This window comes from Aulonocara sp. 'chitande type north' Nkhata Bay, linkage group LG20 (assembly GCF_057382095.1).
Source record: "Aulonocara sp. 'chitande type north' Nkhata Bay isolate Kocher_YH1m ecotype deep benthic linkage group LG20, A_spYH_male_GT1.1, whole genome shotgun sequence".
In the NCBI taxonomy this organism is placed as follows: Eukaryota; Metazoa; Chordata; class Actinopteri; order Cichliformes; family Cichlidae; genus Aulonocara; species Aulonocara sp. 'chitande type north' Nkhata Bay.
The window spans coordinates 22349860-22369602 of record NC_141363.1 but is presented as its reverse complement, the minus strand read 5'-3'; the positions used below and the strand labels follow the sequence as shown (position 1 = coordinate 22369602).

The following is a 19743-nucleotide window of genomic DNA, read 5'->3' as shown; positions in this document are numbered from 1 at the left end:
TGCATGGAGGGTTTCACCCCAAGTCCAGCACCCTGAGGCTGTACGCTAAGCGGAAGGAAGGGGGCCGGGGACTGGTGAGTGTCAGCACCACAGTCCAGGATGAGACAACGAACATCCAAGAATACATTGGGAAGATGGCCCCAACTGACCGAGTGCTCAGTGAACACCTCAGGCAGCAGAAACCCAAGAAAGAGGAGGGAGACGAGGAACCATCATGGAAGGACAGGCCCCTGCACGGTATGTACCACCGGCAGATAGAGGAGGTGGCTGATATCCAGAAATCCTACCAGTGGCTGGACAAAGCTGGACTGAAAGACAGCACAGAGGCACTAATCATGGCAGCACAAGAACAAGCTCTGAGTACAAGATCCATAGAGGCTGGGGTCTATCACACCAGGCAAGACCCCAGGTGCAGGCTGTGTAAAGATGCCCCAGAGACAATCCAGCACATAACAGCAGGGTGCAAGATGCTAGCAGGCAAGGCATACATGGAACGCCATAACCAAGTGGCCGGCATAGTGTACAGGAACATCTGTGCCGAGTATAACCTGGAAGTCCCGAGGTCAAAATGGGAGACACCCCAAGGGTGGTGGAGAGTGACCGAGCTAAGATCCTGTGGGACTTCCAGATACAGATGGACAAAATGGTGGTGGCTAACCAACCGGACATAGTGGTGGTAGACAAACAGAAGAAGACGGCCGTAGTGATCGATGTAGCGGTTCCGAATGACAGCAATATCAGGAAGAAGGAACACGAGAAGCTGGAGAAATACCAAGGGCTCAGAGAAGAGCTCGAGAGGATGTGGAGGGTGAAGGTAACGGTGGTCCCCGTGGTAATCGGAGCACTAGGTGCGGTGACTCCCAAGCTAGGCGAGTGGCTCCAGCAGATCCCGGGAAAAACATCGGAGATCTCTGTCCAGAAGAGCGCAGTCCTGGGAACAGCTAAGATACTGCGCAGGACCCTCAAGCTCCCAGGCCTCTGGTAGAGGACCCGAGCTTGAAGGATAAACCGCCCCCAGGGGCGTGCTGGGTTTTTTTATATATATATATAATAGTAATATATAGTAATATAGTATAGTAATATATACAGTAATATATATATCTCGGTCGTTGTGTCCTTGGGCAAGACACTTCACCCGTTGCCTACTGGTGGTGGTCAGAGGGCCCGGTGGCGCCAGTGTCCGGCAGCCTCGCCTCTGTCAGTGCACCCCAGTGTGGCTGTGGCTACAATGTAGCTTGCCGTGAATCTGTGTGTGAATGGGTGGATGACTGGATGTGTAAAGCGCTTTGGGGTCCTTAGGGACTAGTAAAGCGCTATACAAATACAGGCCATTTACCATTCATTTGTCAAGAAATGTAGAGGGAACATTATTATTTTTTATTATTACATTAAAGTTGAAAGTCTGCACTTCAAGCACATATTGACTGCTTAATGTAAAATCCCAAAACTCAGAGTTTCCCCACGTAAGGATGAATCAGATATTAATAATTAATCAATAACTGATCAGACTTTATGTTAAACTGAGTTTTTTCAAACCTGTTTTCTGGAACGGGTCCTGGATTTAAAGCCATTTCTAAAACGTTGAGTTTTACGTGTGTGAGGCAGCTGAAACTAAACCCAGGCTGTTAATGTTTATGCATTGGATCACATGAGTGATGAGTTCGTCCTGGTAGCTGTCGATAAATGCTGCTGTCAGAAGGAGGGGGGAGTGGAGGAGTGGGGACCCAAATGTAGGAGGCAAAATAAGATGTGTTAAATAACAAAAAGTGAGTCATTTATTGGGCTGGAGACAAGGTCCACAGTAAATACAGCCAACAAAAATCTAAAAACACAGGTGATCACAGAGGACGGCACACAGGAAGCAACAACAGCAGACACGTCTGAAAAGCTTTACCCTCACAAATTTCTCTTCAAGGTTGTGCGAGCAGCTCCTGTCTGCAGAGGTTCATGGATTTATTTATTCACTCGATTGTTCTGATAATGAAGAAGAAGGTCCTGAGCTGATGTTTTCCTCTGGTGGATTTATGAAGGTTCAAAACAGAGAGAGATCAGAGGTAATGAGATCCTGAGAATCTAAACATGCACGTTTCTTGTATTACAGTTTATCTGTGACTGAATTCTGACAATAAAACCTAAACTGCTGCAGATCGTTTTACCTGCAGCATCAGGTCACCTAAAACCCGACAACACTGCTGTCAGCTGCTGTGACATCACTGGGCTGGACACCCTTAGGCAGCTTGGTCTCTGATTGGTCAGTTTTCCTCTTATTCTTAGTGACCACTTTCCGTTTTCTGGTTTGGATTCCATCTTTCTTCAAGGCCAGCGGGCGATTCACCTGCAAACATTTAACAAAGACTCAGCCTCAAAGTACAAGGAACACCTTCTTTGCTGTTTTACTCTTACTAGAGGAAGTAAAGCATGTGGCCAGAGCAGTATTTTACTTTGTAGTACCCGGTGTAGTCTGTAGTAGAGTCCGCAGGCGTTGCAGACGGCTTCTCCTGCAGAGTTTCTCCTCCACAGCGTCGTGTGCTCAGTCAGACAGTTGACACACTGAGTTCCTTTCCTCTGAATCCTGCTCTGGAATAACACACCATACTGTTTTGAAATATATTTTGAGGTAATTTAACACAATTTTCTTTTTCAAACACGACGTTTTAGAGGGAACAAGAACAAGTTTCCCACAGGAAATCTGAATTTTTCAGTAATAAATAAGAGGAAGAAAACTGGCAGGACTTTCAGTGCATGCCCCTCATCCAGCAGATGGTGGTGGATCTGTTCCTGTTGTTCAATTATTTTCTTAAGCAAAAGCCTCAAAACCAGAAGTTTTACCATCAGAATATAAATGAAGTACCTAAAGTAAAAGTACTCAGTCTGCTGAATCACATTCATCATATTAGAGGATCAGAATTACTGATCGGTTATTGTGTCACTTTATTGTTTCAGCTGGAGGTGTTTTCCATTACTTATATGGGCAGGGTTAAATATAATAATACTTAATAAGAAGAAGAAGAAGTAGCTAAAAATTTTAAATAATGGTATGGAGTACAAAGTACATTAAAAATAGTATTTTCAATTTAATTTTATTTATACAGCGCCAAATCACAACAACAGTTGCCTGAAGGTGCTTTATGTTGTAAGATGGACCCTACAGAGAAAACCCAGCATTCATATGACCCCCTATGAGCAAACACATTAGCAACAGTGGGAAGGAAAAACTCCCTTTTAACAGGAAGAGACCTCCAGCAGAATCAGGCTCAGGGAGAGGCGGGGCCATCTGCTGCGACCGGTTGGGGTGAGAAAAGGAAGACAGGATAAAAGAACAGTATAACAGCATCTAAGTAAAAAGTAGTAGAAACGTGTCAATAAAGTAAAAGTACATTAAAATTGTGCTTCAGTAAATGTACTGAGATACATTCCATCACTGGTCTTGTCAGCAGAAATAAAAAGGTTTACAGCCTGATCACAGCTGTTTTAATGACCTGCTCACTTTTGAGTTTGTTAGTTTCATGACTGCTTTGACTGACCCAGCACAGGCGGGCGTCCGCTGGGCTTCACCTCCACTCATCTGAGTCTCTACAATGAACCTCTAGACCTTGTTTTTGTATGAACAGACCATCGGAGCAGTCTGTGCTGCAGTGTGACTGAAATTTTGTGTTTTTGTTTCTGAATCTGCGACCACGCAGGGGTCCACATGGGTCCAACTGACAAAACTGATGTCATCAAATGGTGAGCATGAAGCTCCGCGCAGACGTCCAACTTTTTAATGACTGCTTGGACTCTTTCACGCAAACATAAAGTGCACCCAAATGCCCTTTGAGCTGACTTCAAGCAGACTTCAAATAAGTATAACAGAAATAACTCATCCATCATCTATGCAGTCGTTCTGGTTTGAAACCGAATGTAACCCCTAGTTATGTGCACAAATTAGTTAACTAGCATTTAACTAATGATCTCTGTGTCTGTGCACTGCCCCTGTACAGCTTAAGGATGCTGCTTACTAATGCAGCAGCACCAGCTGCTGAACAAACGAGCATTTGAAACGTGTTCCCTTCTAACTCGAACCAACCAAATAAAAACTGTAAAAAAACAAAAATGCAAAGGTCCCGACGGCACAAACCGGAGCGAAGCATCTTTGCGTCTACGTCCATCTTTTATAAACAGTCTAGGATTTTAACCCCAACCACAATCTTTTCCTCAACCTCAGCAAACAGCAAAAGCAGAAGTAAACAAGGAGTGAAAACAAAAGTCTGCTGTGAGTGAAACCGAACACAAACCGAGCTCCCCAACGGCGCACTACACCTGCCTTCTTACACTGTTACCACCATTGCTTACACATTTACAACAGCACTCCAAATAATCGTTATCAATTAGTTTCCAAAGCAATAATTAGCTCTTAATATTTATATTTTTATTCCTCGTGAACAGTAAAAAAAAAAAAAAAAACAATTACCCAAAATTAACTTGAAGTTTTATTATAAAGTGTTAGATGGTGTTGTTCATATTGTTCATCACTGGGCATCATAAATAGTTAAGAATTAGTCTGTCAATCAGAGGAGCCACTGAGGCAGGCAGCTGTTCAGGGCCCACGCCAGTAACTTCAAACTACAATGACCTGATCTCCCTAAGAATGCCTGAGCTGGAGTTTTGATCAAACCTGATAACTGATGCGATCAATGAAAATGGTAAATGGCCTGCATTTGTATAGCGCTTTACTCAGTCCCTAAGGACCCCAAAGCGCTTTACACTACATTCAGTCATTCACCCATTCACACACACATTCACACACTGGCAATGGCAAGGTACATTGTAGCCACAGCTGCCCTGGGGCGCACTGACAGAGTGAAGAGGGGAAGAAGAAGAAAAGAGGAAGATGAGAAAACTTTGGCTTTAAACAGTGATTTAGCAGCCACACCAGGCAGAGCAGCCTGGTGTGTTTATCTCCGCAGGCTGTCACATGACTGAGTTGAGGGTGTATGGCGGGAGTCAGAGTCAGAACACCACCGGTACACTGTAGACCGAAGGAACTAGGAAATATGGCATAAATATCTTACAACCAGCCAGCTTGGTCCTGGCATCATTACTGAGCTAAACCTGGTCTCTTCCATTTCTACAGTTGCTGGTTTACTCTCTGTTTTATTGGGCACCAGTAACAGAATGAAAACTGCCATCTTGAACAGTTTTCTCTAGTTCACTGATGACAGCTGTGTCTGCTGGGGCTAACTGCCAAAGCTGTGAATGCTAACTTATGAAACTGAGACGCAAAGAAATTTGGATGTGTATGCTAAGGTACTCTGATTACTCTGATGTACTGGTGTAAATTACTGTGCTGTGTGTACTTTATTGTCCATTCATCCATTCTCTTCTGCTCATCCTCATCAGGGTCACCCATCCCAGCTACCACAGGACAAACAGAGAGACGACAACCGCTCACACGTACATTCACACGTATGGGTAATTTAGAATTCTAATTCTATAATGTGAAATAATTTACTACATCCCTTCATTAAGTTTTCTCAGAATGATTACGTTTCTGGCACCAGCAGGAAAGAGAAGGGTTTGGTCCAACTTTTAAACGTTAACTATAGGTTCAGGATTCCACTTTTAACTGATTATACTGTATGTACAACGTGCTCTGAAGAGTCCCCATGACAGGACGTCATGTTCCCGTTTGTCATGTCAGTTCAGTCATCAGAAACAAAAAAAATGATCTTTGAAAGTGATATACTTTCTCACTTATATTACTATTTTTAATGTGAATTTCTGCCAAAGGCCCCAACAGACACCAGAATCATCAATGACTGCAGCTTTGCAAGCAATTTTTATTATATAAAAGATAAATTAAAATAGATACAGATGCCTGTGAGGGACTTAATTAAAATTAAAACAATAATGTAAACTTCAAAAAAACTCTTCATATATCTATATAAAATGTTATATATAAAAGTCCTACCTGCTGTACAGTGTAGAATTTTAATTTTCTGATGCTCATTTTAAATTGGTGCAATATTATCAATAAAACACGATTTTCAAATTAAAACGTTAATACAATTTTTCAAATACGTGTGTGTCATCTTACAGCTCGTCTCTTCGGTCTCAGCAGCGGTGTGTTGTTGGCTTCCTGTCCGAGGCTGCAGGTGTTACACAGGAGTCGACCTGCAGCGTCTCGCCTCCACAGGGGGGCGCTCTGCGTCCCACAGCTCACGCACTCGCGCTGCTCTGAGCAAACGATGACAAATTACACATCAGCACAAAAGACACACACGCAGATCTACTAGCACAGGCAGGTAATTACTCACCTGGTCCACATCCCTGCACCCAAGACAGACTGTCAGGTAGCATCCAGTCACCTGCAGAGGGGGAGGAGGGTGTGTACAGGTTGCCATGGTAACTGTTACATCCAGGTGTTGAGGAGAGGAGGTGGGTGGGGAATGGAATCAGAGCATGATTACTATACAAGGATGAAGAAGATGGAGGTGGGATGTAAGCAGGGCTCGGTGACTGACAGCTGGAATCATTCAGCCAGAGGCAGGGGGTGAGGAGGAGCGAGGGAGGGGCCTCTTGGGATGTGCATGGTGATTGGAGGAAAGTGTCTGAAAGGACAGGCCCCACCTGAAAAGAGATCATATCAATGTAAGAGAAACCTGCATCTGACATCTAACAGATCAGCTCATATCAAAACTACCACAGGCTCCCTGACCCCTGAGGAGCCCGGCTGTGGGGTCAGTGACCTAACAGAAAAGGCGTAACAAGAATAAATAAATATATCATATATACATCAATATATAAATCAACTAAATATCAGATGAGGAAACTTTGTTATGTTTGATGAAGGTCAGGCGCTCTGGACGCGTCACAAAAGAAGAAACAAATAATTTCCTGTAATTACTTTTAAAATGGCCTCAGAAGGCCTCGTTCTTTGAGGAATATCAGGAATTTTTGTAAGATCAGGGCCACATTCATCGAACCGAGCTAAGCTGCAACCCCTTTAGTCCCCGGGTACCATCTCTGATACACACGTTTTTTGGGTGTTTTTGAGACATCTGCATCATCAGTGTGATTTCTTTCCCCTGAAAAGCCTAAATAAATTACACAATACTTTTTTAAACATTTTTTTAAATGCCAGACGTCGCAAATACGATACAAATGTAAAGTCATATGCAGAAATTCAAATTTCAAGATTTTTTCAAACTAATTTGTCAGATGTTTCAATAAACTCTCCATTTTCCAAAAAAAAAAATTCAATCTTCTTTCAAAGAGCTAAACGTGTGCATAAGAATCACCAAATAATTTATGGCGAGCCAAATAACATTTGTCAATAACATTATCAGGACGGCACTTTTTACTTCTGTACAGGTAAAAGCACATTAAAGCAAAAACATTAACTACTTATTCAGAAGAAAGAAAACCCCACTCCATATGTTTATTGAACATCAGATTACATACTTCCATACTTGATTACATTTTGACTCCATAAGCAGGAATATAATAAAAGACTCTCACCTTCGTACTGAAGCTTGTTTCAGATCTGTTGGACGTCACAGCAGAAGACCAATAAGCTAACGGCAAATAGTTTGACATCATCGCTGAATTTCTAAGAGGAGGAAAGAAAAATTAAAGACTGAGTGAGTGCTCTCTCTAACACAAAGGATCACTGCTCTATTTTCTGATGGTACTCACAGAGGCTGAAGAGCTTTGAGGGCTTTAACTTCCTCTGAATGCTGCTCTGGGGTCTGAAGGAGGGCGACCAGGAGGAAGAGGAGGTGTCTGACTCCTCCTACAAATTCTGACGTGGGTTTTTTGAAGGGGATTTTTTTTATTATTGAAATTTTGAGTTTCCAGTGTTTACATAGCTGTTATCATTTACTGCTGTAAACATGGTATAATATGAGATCACTGTCAGACTACTGGAGTCCAGGTTCAGCCCACAACTGGCCTCAAAAACACATCAAAAAGTATAGAAAAGAAAAAAATTCTTCTTCTACTTTTCCTGGTCTGCTGTTCCAGTTGTGGACGCTCTAGTTAAACATCGCCACACACAGTACTGAGGTCAGTGTGTGTACAAATAATCACTAATCCACAGGTTCAGTCTGCTCTTACACTCCGTTTCAGTCAGTTTTCTTTACTCTTGGTTCTGTAAGATGTCAGTGAGTGCATTCTTTGATATGGTTGTCTCAGGCACACAGCTCACGCTGTAAACACATCATTATTTTCAAGATTAATCCTCAGAAATTACATATTTAAAGGGAAAAAATGGTCAGGAACCAACCCAACTTCTCCACACTTTACTTTAAATAAAACTCACAACATGTTTCATAAACAGAACAGAAACAAATATTTTTAGAATAAAAATCTGCTTGATTTCGTGTGGGTTTTTTTTTTCATTATTCCATCCTTTTACCAAATGGAGACCCAGTGGAGCTAAACATTAATTCCTTTTAGTCGATAAATTCAGTGTGTGGAAATTTAACTGTATTAGGTCATTTTCTCACGGTTATAAGTGGTTACAGAAGAGGTTCAGGCTCAGGAAAGACCGTCAGAAATCTTCTGTGTGAGCTAAAGTTCATAAAACAATGAGGATTCAGTCCGAAGGAGAGGATTTAGTAAACTAGATAATAAATAAATATATAAAACAAGATTAACTGGTATAAGAGCAGCTGAGAGATGGTAAAGATCAGCGGTCAGTTCAGAGGCAGGAAGCGTATCCCTGTATTAGGGCAGGGTCTACCATACTGTTCTGCAATGGTAGGTCCACTGAGAAGTCAGTGGGCGGAGCCTGGAAACGTTGGCGGGGGGGTCGCCCTCCCCTTTCAGGGATGGGCAGCTCTGAGTGGTGAGCAGGAATTGGCGAAGTGAAGAAATATGGATGGAGGAGAGCCTGCAGTAAGGAGGAGAGGACATGGAGAGCACCGATCAATAATCAGGTTATTAACCTTTATCTGAGTGATAATGGGTGATAAACAGACCACAGTGATCAGGGAAAATATAACGGCTATGTCCCAAGAAATGATTCTTTATGTAAAAATGAGAGGACCTCTGACCGAGCCCTGAGGAACTCCGTTTTTAAACTTAAGCTCTGCTTCAGGTTTCTTACCTCTCTGGCTGAGCAGCGCTGTTTAGATGGATACACCAGGAACTTATAGAGCAGGTCCACTGCCTGAGGGGGCGTGTCAGGGATGATTTCCTCCAATGGGATCGCTGGATTCTCCTTAAAGGTGATTTTATTGTAATCTGGCAACTCCACTATCTCCTGGAGACAGACAGGAGAGGGATTAAAATGTTTTAACCAGTTTCACAGCCATAAAAGAAAAGAACAAGACAAAATTAAACTAAAGCATTATTTTACCTCAGCCTTCAGATAAAATCTCACACAGACCACAAAAATGGCACCAGACTTCAAACAGTTGTTGGTTTTTAGAGTAAATTACACAGGATCAATTTTAGGTCCAGTTTAATTTCTCTACATATTTATCATAATTTACTGCTAGTCTACTGGATTTCCTTTAATCTTAAAGCTAACTGGAGACCAACCAATATTTCAGGCAGATGATTGCAGGCCTATCACATATAATAATATACTGATGATGATTATAATGTAGACTATGCACTAAAAAAAATTATTTTTAAAAAATAACACATTTCGTCTTTTTAGCACATTTAAATTTAATGAACGTGGATATCGGCGGATATTTATATGCACTATGTGCAAAGATGAAAGAGTAAACACTGCCACTGAGTGAATACATGTGGAAATTAGGCATCCTCATTGTGTTTACATTTTCAGAATATCAATTTATATAAAAGGCAGAATGTGTGAGATGATAATTTGATATAAAGCTTAATAGTTTAACCTAATACAAAAAGATCCCTAAGAGAATGAATGTATATTAATGTAACGTCCCCTGAAGTGATGGAAAAACCAGTGTGTGTCTTACAGGCCAGCTGTCCTGAGTCGGGGTTCCCAGCACTCTGAGGACACAGCAGAGCTGCTCGATGTCGTTCTCTCCAGGAAACAGAGGAGACGAGTTCAACAGCTCCCCAAAAATACAGCCGACTGCCCTAAAACACACACACAAGCACTCACACACGGACTAAACAGAAAGCTGTGACTTCAGACTGCTGCTGCCCCCTGCTGTTCATCTCTGATCACTGGACCCATTTACACCTGAGCAGGAACTGTGAACACTAACAGAGTGAGTGTACGGAAGCTAAAGCTTACTCTTTCTATGTTACATGGTCCCATGTTACATAGTATGTTAAAGAATAATATATAATAAAATACGCTGATACAGGAAAAGAATACAAGCATGCACAACAGAAACAAAAGCATCCAGGTTTATTGAGTAAAAGCTAAACAGCGGAGGATTCACAGTAGATAATCAAATCAAATCAAATTTATTTGTATTGCACATTTAAAGACCAAAGTACACCAAAGTGCTTTCCAGTAAAACCATGATACAGATAAAATCACAATATAAAATATGAATTACAGATATAAAATAATTACATAATATAAATGCAGAGCCAGGTGAAAAATCACACTAATTAGCCTCGAATGCCTGGTTAAATGTAAGTCTATGTAATGTAAATCTATATAATGTAATGTAAGCTGTAATGGTCGAACAACAGCAAAAAAATAATACTGTGGGCGCTACTTTTAGCAGCATTTTCAGGGTTGTACTTACCACAGGTCGACTCCCTCGTCATACTTTCGGGCTCCGTACAGCAGCTCAGGGGCTCTGTACCATCTAAACACACAGTGGTCAAATGTAACTGAGCACATTTACTGCACATTACTGATAAAGTACTGATGTCCAGTTGAAAGTGGTGATTATTTTAGAATGAACTGAACCAGCAAGTCACATGACATGGCGACTTTAACATGATTATTATTCACAGGCGTAATGAGCACCTCAAATCTGAATATGTGAATCTGTTCTGTGACACATTTGTTCACCAGTCGAGCTTTAAAGCAAGTCTGAGTGAATATTTAAAGTATCATCTGACTGCATTTTACATGTCACCACGTGGATTTTTCCCAGCAGCACTAAAGCTAATGCTGTGTTAGTGCTACTTTACTTTATAGAGCCATTTTCTGTATTACATTCAGCCTTTTAGATACTGCATTACTGCATTTTATATACAAAAGTACTTACTTTTAGGTTCATTATATTGCATTTAAATTTTCACTCGAGATCTTTCATTTTACTGTCATTTTTCTATTTAAATGAGCATTTTGCTCTTCGTGTTTTGTACCTCACTGAGTTCTTTTGGTAAGTCATACTGTATTTTATTTTGATTAGCTAAAGCTAGCTGCTAAATAAAGTCATATTTACCTGGTGGCCACCTGGTGGCTGTACAGCCTCTCTCCCTGCTCGCTGAATAGCCGGGCCAGACCAAAGTCTGCAATCTTCAGGTGGCCTGAGGAGCTGATGAGCAGGTTTGCTGGTTTCAGATCCTGCAAACACACAAACGTCACTTTATAATGGTTTGATTTATTTTGTTAAAGCAAAAGAAACCCAAACTCTCCACATATTTCACATATTTTCAGCTTTTCATTTATTATGAATAACCAACAGTATTTAAATATCCTTGTATGTTTAAGTGTTGCTTGTTACAAACGCAGGATTCACTGAGAAAACAGTCAGATGACTCATTAATGATAATAACTGTTAGCTGCGCTCACCCGGTGCATGACATTGTTGTGATGCAGGAAGGCCACACCCTTCAGCAGCATCATCATGTAACTTTTGACCTGCGCAGGGGTCAGAGGGCGCTGGGAATTCCTGATGACCTCAGAGAGGTCAGACAGCATGAAGTCGAACACCAGGACAAAGCCCGTGCCGTGAGGAAAGACGTCCTTCAGCTTCACCACCTGAGGAGGAAGTCACAGAAAGAAGTCCTGCATCCCTTCAGACTCCAGACACTCTGCAGCTTCTTATAATTTTCTCATATAGCCTAATCTCCTTTTTATTAACATGTCTGTTATGCTCGGCTCTGTTCTTGCTGCTCTGCTCTGATTGTCTATGTTTTCCATGTACGAATTTTTGGTTTCTGTTATATCTTGTTTGTGATATCCCCCCAGCCACCAGGGGAGCTGGAGTGTATCCCAGCTACCATAGGGGAGAGGCAGGGTACACCCTGGACAGTCTGTTGCAGGGCTAACACATAGAGACAGACAACTATTTGTACTCACATTCACACCTATGGGCAATTTAGAATTACCAATTAACCTAACCCCACTAACTGCATGTTTCTGGACTGTGGGAGGAAGCCAGTGTACCCGGAGAGAACCCAGGGAGAACACGCAACCTCCACACAGAAGGGACTCATACTCAGGACCTTTTTGCTGTGAGGCAGCAGTGCTACCCACCGCACCGCTAAACACTAATCAAATTTTAAGATTAAAATGACTCTTATCTGTAAAAACTCTCTGCACATTCACTCACATGCTCGTTGTCCTTGATCTCCTGCAGTGCTTTAATCTCCCTCAGAGCCTGGTTCGGAATGCCGTCTTCCAGCCTCCTCAGAGCCACTTTCTTCAGAGCCACCGTCTCCCCTGTCTAACACACAAGAGCATTTCCATGTCACATTTCTAAGCCGCTGAGGTTAGACTCCAAATTTAATGCTGATCGGATTACACAAAGAAAAGGGGGGGGGAAAGAAATGAGGTAAGATGCAGACATAAAAGCACCAGTCCGTCACCTCAATATGTTTGGCCTTGAAGACTATGCCATGAGCTCCTTCTCCTGTCCGACCCAGAATGTTGTACTGCTCCATGTTTTCATGAGCGTGTAAAACAGCTTCAGTTAATCTGGATTTAATCTGGTCACAACTCTCACTGATTTTTTTTTTTAATTCAAAGAGTGGTTTGAAGTAAACCCCCAATGATGTACAAATTAGCTCCTTGGAGCAGAAAACCAGAGAGAGGAACGCCAACCTCGAACTTCACTCATAAATTAAGCTGTTCACGATGCTGCGCACGTTTTCTCAATAAGATATAGTTATTAAACTATTATCTTAAGCCCAGTAAAAGTTTAAACCGTTAACTTACATTCGGCTTGTATTACATATGCAACAACAAACAGCTGTAAAGAAAAGTCTCTCAGAAAATAAATCCTGAGACAGCTAGCTGTTGGCTAACGTTGCCTTGGCAACGTCTTAACTCCGATTACCCAGCTAAAATTTTAAAACTTGTCACTGTTTAACTTCTGCTCCCGGATTGACACGCACGCTTGTTAAGAAAGAAACTACAAAAACGACGATATGTAATTTTTTAATACGCATTTTCATTTAGGACGTTTTAATAATTGTTTCGTGTTACAGATCCGCCCGTGGTCTGCCATGTTTGTTTACAGTGACGTCATGAGACAGGACCACCATAGAGCCAGAGCAGGTAGAAAGCATTAGGCAGAAACAATGTTTTATTTTATTTTATTTTATTTTTGATTCTTTTTTGTTGTTCTTGTTCGCTGTTTCATTTTTTTAACGTTCAACTTTGTTTTTCACCCTAGTTTATAAAGCACGTCTTTTGAACTGTATAGAGATGTACTTGATGTGTCTAAAATTTAAAATCTGCTCAGGCAAATCCTTCTAATTTCCCTGACCGACAGACAGACTTTTTTTAATCCAATTGGGAAATTCTTTTTTACAGCAGCACGATAAAGAATAAAAAATTATTCACTCCGTACTGGTATTGTACATAACGAAAAAGGCTTTCTATTCTAGTATATTAAAAAAAAATAAAGTAAGGCTTTTTTAGAAATTCCGAATTTATGCTATCATTAGTTGACAAGCGTTTGCTGTCGTTTTGTCTTTTCTGTTCTCACTGTTCTTTGGGTTTATTTGGAAACCCGGAAGTACTTGTTCACAGTTTCTTCCCATCCGGTGTAGAGTGGCGTGTTTACGTCCTGTGTTAAGCATGCTAGCCGGAGAGTTTGGTGTCCAGAAACATTAACGTTTACGACAGAGAAATCGGGTAGTTGGCAGCTGGACTTTATCTGCAGCTCAACCGGATGTTTTTTCGGTTGTTTGTAGCTTCTTTAAAAGAGAAGACAGTGAAGAAATGTCTGCTCCCGACAATGCCACAGCTAGACCTAACGTGGACCAGAAGGTGCTGCAGTATGAAACCTTCATCAATGAAGTCCTGAAGAGAGACTTACAGTAAGAAGACACTACCGCTGATGTCTGAACACAGTTTATTATGTCCGTACAGAAAGCTTTATTCAGTTACAGAACTTTAAAAACTAAAGTAAAAGAAATGTAATCTGTAGTTAAAGTAGTGCAAAATACTTGTGTAGATAGATAGATGTAGATATGAACTCAGATTTTTTTCCTGGCAGACTTTGAGCAGGTAGTAGAGGCGATATGAAGGTCAATGAGGAGTGACTACAAATTAAAGTAATTTAAAGCTTAATTAACAGCCTAATAAATGTCAAGTCTCACAGCTGCTGATTGTATAATAGTGCTGGTGTCATTTTTGGTCCCCCTCTGTGCCTTAATTACTTGCAGACTGATTATTAAATACTTACACTCACAGGTCACTTTATTAGGAATACCTGCTCAACCCAAATATCTCATCAGCGATTCATATGCCAGCAACTCAATGCATTTAGGCATGTAGACGTTGTCAAGACAGCCTTTGCGTGCAATGTGTTTTTAATACAGTGGGATTGTCATACATGTCACTGCTGTGCCAGCACTGCAACAACTGGGTCAACAAACCAGACAGAACTGGAGCGTTTTGACCACACTAAGAGGAAACATCTCAAATACCGTACTGCTTCACATTCTGCAGCCTGTACTGCAGAGCAGAGCTCAGCATGAGCTAACAAAGTGCGAAGCACATCCAGTTATGTTAATTTACAGCTTTATATTGTTATTCTTGCACACTATGACACTAGAGTAGCTTTGCATGATTCATAGTAATCATGCAAAGCTACTAATTATTACTAAAATAATTTTTTTTTTGCCTTTGACATGTGGGTGGGCTATATTGGGGATATCTCTTCTCAATGACATCATACAGATTCAAGACTTGGAAAAGTATTTAGAGGAATCTAAGGCCTTAGCCTTTGGTTCACATGGGTTACTTGTACATGCACAGACCCGACTGGTTGTGTTTAATGTGAACACTGAGAATTTTATTAGGGTGTAAGAAAAGAAATACAGAAATTACTTTGTACAGTTACAGAACAAAATGGTGCAAAAATCTAAAAACTACACTTAAGAAGGAGCTCAGTTATATAGAAGGGATACAATAATGAGCTTGAATCTGTTGTAAGTACACATGTGTGATGGATAAGAAGGGTAGATCTAATCTTACAGGTATTTATGTGGTTCTTCAGGTTGGCATCTGACTGTTTGGTGACACAGACTAAAGAGCTCAGGTGTCTGAAATGCTGTTTGGTGCTTTGAATCAGATTTTCTTGGCGCGTTTAGGCTGTTTGAATTATTTTGGTCCATCTGAAGGCGTTAATGTTCTCTGTAAATCAAGTGACGGCTGTCGTTTGGCAGGAAGGTGATGGAGCAGAGGGATCAGGTTTATGAGAAGATCTCTCAGTACCTGCAGCTGAAGAACACCATACAGAGTCTGCAGGTAAACGCACACAAAATGTATTGTGTTATTTTGAAGGCCTGTAGGTTTTTCAGTTTAGAAAAGAAGAGATTTCCACATTAAACTGGAGATCGTTGTAGTGATTCCCAAGTGTTTGTGCTGGCTGTCATTCTCTGTTAATGTTAAACGCTTCAGTCTGCTGGTTAATGAGCTGCAGACTGAACTCTGCTGATATAGACATCTCTCTCTGTAGCTTCTCTGTGTGAGCTGTTTCTGTAATTCAGCACACTCTTCTGTGAGGAAAGGTGGAGGAGCTTATCGCACCTCCATCAATACAGCTGAGCCTCACTGCAGCTGTTTATCCAGCAGATCAATACGTGTGGCTCATTAGGCCGAGAGCTGTGAACCCAAACCTCCATCGTCTGGATCAAAGAGCCTGAAACTACAGCTGGAAAAAAAAAACCATTCAGACATTTTGCCTCCACTTTTCAGATATTTGAAAAGATACTTTTTTATTTGTTTTTATTTTATTTAGAGGATAGAAGTTTTAATTTTAGTTTTCAGATATTTTTTAAATCATTTTCATAATCATTGATGTCTGTGTAGGTTTTCAGTCATCCGGGTCATGGCAATCTAAGGAGCTTGGAAAGAAAAGCGACTCAACTTCTTTAAGTTTCTTGAAGACGTTTCATCCAAGAAGCTTCTTCAGTTCTAAAACCAAACAGTGGAGAGTCCCAGGTATTTAAGTCCTAGTGGGAGTTGTCCCATAAGAGGGTCGTTGACCGACTATTGATCGTGTGCCTCATCACACACCTTGGCTCATGTGATGTAATATTTTGAATTCTCCACTATTTGGTCTTAGAACTGAAGAAGCTTTCCAGATGAAACGTCTTCAGTCGCTTTTCTTTCCAAGCTCCTTACATATTCAGTGATATATTTTTCTGCGGAAACCCCTCCAAACAAGCCAAACTCATTCAGTCTCTTTTCTAACTGTCATGTCATGAACTTTAACCTCTAACATGCTAATTGAGGCCTGTAGATGCTGAGATGAGTACTTTTTTTCTCTGAGCTTGGGCCGCCTGTTCCACGAGTGAATGAAAGTCACACTCTTCTTTGTGTTCCTGCAGGAGGCGGGCTCTCAGCAGCTGAAGACTGACGTTGATCTTGGCTGTAACTTCTACGTTCAGGCTGAAGTGTGAGTTGCTGACACACGAAGGTCATCAGCAGCTGTTCTGCATTCAAACAGGCACAAATGCTGCATTTAGGCTAATGAAATGTGCTGCGAGACTCCAGAGAGGCTAGAGGATCCGTGCTCTGTGTTTCCGAGAGGAATTCACTTCCTGTTTAAACTCAGTTCTCGTTTTCTTCTCCTCCATCAGCGAGGACTCATCCAGGATGTTTGTGGCCGTCGGTTACGGTTTCTTTGTGGAGATGACTCACGACGAGGCTCTGAGGTTCATCGAGAAGAAGACGAGTCAGCTCACAGCGTGAGTTCATTGTCACTGTAACACTATTAAGATTAAAAGTAGGAGAAAAAAGCATAAAAAAATTAATTGTGTTTCAGATATGTTTCAAATGAAGGTCAGGATTTCACTTTGTTGTGAAATTATTTGAAAAAAATATGTTAGAACTATTTATTTTGAAATGTCCTGATTTTGTTTTTAGATATTTTTGGTGGGTTTTCTGAACATCTATGATTTTATTATTAATTTTATCTTTAGATATTTCTCAAGTATTTTTTTCACACTTAAATTTTCCAGTTTAAAACATTGATATTTTTGTTGTATTTTTTTTTCTGACAAATTCCTGTTTTTATTGTACTTAAAAATTAAGTTTTATTAGTTTTATTTTATTATTTATTTATTGGAATTATTGCTAATTATTACTATTTTTTTATTTTATATCTTTTGTAAGATTTTTTTTAATTTTTATTATTATGATTGATTATTTTTTTATGATTTGTTGTTGCAGACTAATGTCTATTAGCTAGCTCATGTTAGCTCTTTGCTAGCACTGTCACTTTCTCTGAATGAGAGATGCTAGCCATGCTAACCCTGTGTTTGTGTTACAGCTTCACTGAGCAGCTCACAAAAGACTCTGCCAAAATAAAAGCCCACATCCGCATGGTGCTGGAGGTCAGTTTCTTCTCAGGCGGATTATAGGACAGTTTTTATATAATAATAGTTTCTGTTGGGTGCAGGAGTTTTCCTCTGGCTTATACTTAAGTACTAAATAACTTGTTACTCATTTCTGAGGATTTTACAGTCAGTGAAGTTTGAACATTGAACTGGAAATAAAAAGTTTTGCCCACCTGATGAAAAATAATCAAGATCAGATTTGAATATGTTCAGTTAAAAAACTGTTTTTCAGTATTTACTGGTGACAAAAGGGTTAAAATAGTCAGATTTATCTGATTTATAATCAGATGTTAAAGAAGCAGGTAAAGAATCTGATTGGCTGCTCTTTTCTTCTTCATGTTTCCCTCCTCAGGGTTTGAGGGAGCTGCAGGGCCTGGGCGACCTGCCAGAGAGCAGAAGAGGAGACGTTTTTTAGACTTTCCCGCCTGACCAGCTGCAGAGGACGGGTTAACGAAAGCCGGCTGCTGATGTCAACGGTGTGCTTTGGGAAAACAGGGTCGAGGAGAAGGAAAGGCTTCAGGTCTAAAGCCTGAAAGTCGTCACAGAGCTGAAGAGGAGGATTAGTGCCTGAGCCTTCTCAGAGTCAAAACTCACAGTCATGAAACGCCTACACTCGACGTGACTTTGTGTCTTTGTGAAACTCGTCTGTTGAAAATCAGAGAATATTCCTGTTTTTTGTTTTTTGTTGTCTTCAGTGTCACATTGAAAAGGGGGCTGCTCAGAGATGATCCTGCAGCCTCTAAACAGACACTTTCAGTCAATGTGACAAATTCAGGTTCAAACAAACCTGATCTCATAGGTTGAAAACAATGTGACAGGAAGTGAGTGATGTTTCACTGTTTGGAGTTTGAAATAAATTGTTTTGTGAAAATGATCCAGACAGCTTTCCTTCCTTCAGTTTGTTGGACCTGTGCTCAAGGTGTTTCCTGGGCTTTCATAGAAATTCTTTGGATGTTTTACTGAATCTTTGAGGATTTCACTTTTTTTCCCCCTGACTAGCTGTTTTCTAAAGTTCTTTGAGAATGATGTGTTTATTCAGGTGTTTCAGGACTTTTAGCATCTTCCAGCCGCCTCCTGGAAACCCTGCTGAGGCTGATCCGACACCAGGATGGGTCCACATTAACGGGTGGATACTCTCCTCTCCTGGTTCTCTCTTGAGCCATCTTGAAGTTTTCTCATCTGTTTCAGTGGTAATACAGATGTCTGTTCTCCTTAATCTTCTCTTTAATGTCGAACAAGTTGAAGGCTTTAGACGCAACACCTCCTCATCCGGCCTCCACTGGGAGACACTTTGCTCTCCATTCAGCTTGCTGACAGCCGGCCTCTTCTACGGCGGTCAGCCATCCTCCAGGAGTGGGGCTGGTGACTCCCCTTTGCCAAACACGGTGTGTCTCTGGTTTCCACAGTTCGGTCCAAGTTCATGTTCTCTTTGATCCTGCTGCCTCATTCCCACCATCTTCCTCCTCGACTGCTGTTCTCTTCCTGGACTAAGCAACACGTCTTTCGCTTTGATGATGTCACGACAGGAAGCTGAAGAGGCTCCCAGACCAGCCCTGGCTGTTGTCATCACTCCCACCTGCTGCAGTCCGCTGCTCAGACAGCCTCCTCTGCCCCCCGCCTCCTCCCTGTCCCCACTTCACGCTCAGCTTTGGCCATATTTGGATCTCTGTACTGCCACACTTCTCTGGCTCTCCCCACTTTGAGCTTTTTGTACTATTCCTTTGTACGTTATTCCTCATGATAAACTTTTTACATGTCAGTAATTTTTTCAATAATATTTTTAAATGATGTTCATTCATTCTATGGACTAATAAGCTTCCAAAACAAGTTTCAGTTATTTTAATATTTTTGAAATATTTATTTTGCTGAACATGTGTCCATATTTGTCTTATTTTCTTATTGTTAGTACAAACGTAGTACAATTTTCTCTATGTTAGTACTTTTTAATTATTTCTACTTTATTTTTATAAATATGTTTCAGACATTTTACTGATTTAAAAAAACATATTTTACTAATATAATATTTATATGGAGTAATTTAAAAGATGAGTA

The 19743-nt window shown here is 40.9% G+C and overlaps 3 protein-coding genes across 7 annotated transcripts; 1 reads left to right on the top strand and 2 right to left on the bottom strand.

The window, feature by feature from the left end:
- Nucleotides 1-444: 444 nt before the first annotated feature.
- Nucleotides 445-8130, bottom strand: LOC147305579 (erythroid transcription factor-like). Of its 4 annotated transcripts, none has more exons than XM_086277202.1 (7): nt 7501-8130; nt 6450-6609; nt 6297-6347; nt 6077-6216; nt 2452-2577; nt 2157-2335; nt 448-2013 (listed from the first exon to the last, which is right to left on the bottom strand). In XM_086277202.1, exons 1-6 carry the CDS (start codon nt 7579-7581, stop codon nt 2174-2176), a joined length of 720 nt encoding a protein of 239 aa, XP_086133328.1. In that variant the 5' UTR covers nt 7582-8130; the 3' UTR covers nt 448-2013; nt 2157-2173. The 4 variants fall into 4 exon arrangements, 3 of the variants coding, with proteins under 3 accessions (XP_086133328.1, XP_086133326.1, XP_086133327.1); XM_086277201.1 differs by having other exon boundaries at nt 453-2013; nt 6297-6609; nt 7501-7591; nt 7678-8130; XR_015126601.1 differs by having other exon boundaries at nt 445-2013; nt 2442-2577; nt 6297-6609.
- Nucleotides 8131-8267: 137 nt separating this feature from the next.
- cdk20 (cyclin dependent kinase 20) lies at nt 8268-13369 on the bottom strand. The gene is made up of 8 exons (XM_086277199.1): nt 12703-13369; nt 12447-12560; nt 11684-11872; nt 11334-11455; nt 10683-10745; nt 9933-10056; nt 9092-9247; nt 8268-8875 (listed from the first exon to the last, which is right to left on the bottom strand). Exons 1-8 carry the CDS (start codon nt 12775-12777, stop codon nt 8684-8686), a joined length of 1035 nt encoding a protein of 344 aa, XP_086133325.1. The 5' UTR covers nt 12778-13369; the 3' UTR covers nt 8268-8683.
- Nucleotides 12504-18565, top strand: uxt (ubiquitously-expressed, prefoldin-like chaperone). Of its 2 annotated transcripts, none has more exons than XM_086277203.1 (7): nt 12504-12668; nt 14035-14160; nt 15514-15595; nt 16681-16748; nt 16933-17040; nt 17625-17688; nt 18044-18565. In XM_086277203.1, the coding sequence occupies exons 1-7, from the start codon at nt 12664-12666 to the stop codon at nt 18104-18106; spliced, it is 516 nt and encodes a 171-aa protein (XP_086133329.1). In that variant the 5' UTR covers nt 12504-12663; the 3' UTR covers nt 18107-18565. The 2 variants fall into 2 exon arrangements, with proteins under 2 accessions (XP_086133329.1, XP_086133330.1); XM_086277204.1 differs by lacking the exon at nt 12504-12668 and adding an exon at nt 13045-13393.
- The last annotated feature ends 1178 nt before the right edge of the window (nt 18566-19743 follow it).

What these genes read in the sequence shown, in the direction of transcription:
- LOC147305579 (XM_086277200.1), bottom strand. Translation starts at nt 7,581, where the DNA reads ATGATGTCAAACTATTTGCCGTTAGCTTATTGGTCTTCTGCTGTGACG. An exon ending in AAACAAGCTTCAGTACGAAG is followed by an intron (nt 6,610 to 7,500) that starts GTGAGAGTCTTT and finishes ATCTCTTTTCAG; the next exon opens with GTGGGGCCTGTCCTTTCAGA. An exon ending in TCTACTACAGACTACACCGG is followed by an intron (nt 2,336 to 2,451) that starts GTACTACAAAGT and finishes AAATGTTTGCAG; the next exon opens with GTGAATCGCCCGCTGGCCTT.
- uxt (XM_086277203.1), top strand. An exon ending in GTCCTGAAGAGAGACTTACA is followed by an intron (nt 14,161 to 15,513) that starts GTAAGAAGACAC and finishes GTCGTTTGGCAG; the next exon opens with GAAGGTGATGGAGCAGAGGG. An exon ending in TTCTACGTTCAGGCTGAAGT is followed by an intron (nt 16,749 to 16,932) that starts GTGAGTTGCTGA and finishes CTCCTCCATCAG; the next exon opens with CGAGGACTCATCCAGGATGT.
- cdk20 (XM_086277199.1), bottom strand. Translation starts at nt 12,777, where the DNA reads ATGGAGCAGTACAACATTCTGGGTCGGACAGGAGAAGGAGCTCATGGC. An exon ending in ACAACAATGTCATGCACCGG is followed by an intron (nt 11,456 to 11,683) that starts GTGAGCGCAGCT and finishes GTGTGTTTGCAG; the next exon opens with GATCTGAAACCAGCAAACCT. An exon ending in GACGAGGGAGTCGACCTGTG is followed by an intron (nt 10,057 to 10,682) that starts GTAAGTACAACC and finishes TGTGTGTTTTAG; the next exon opens with GGCAGTCGGCTGTATTTTTG.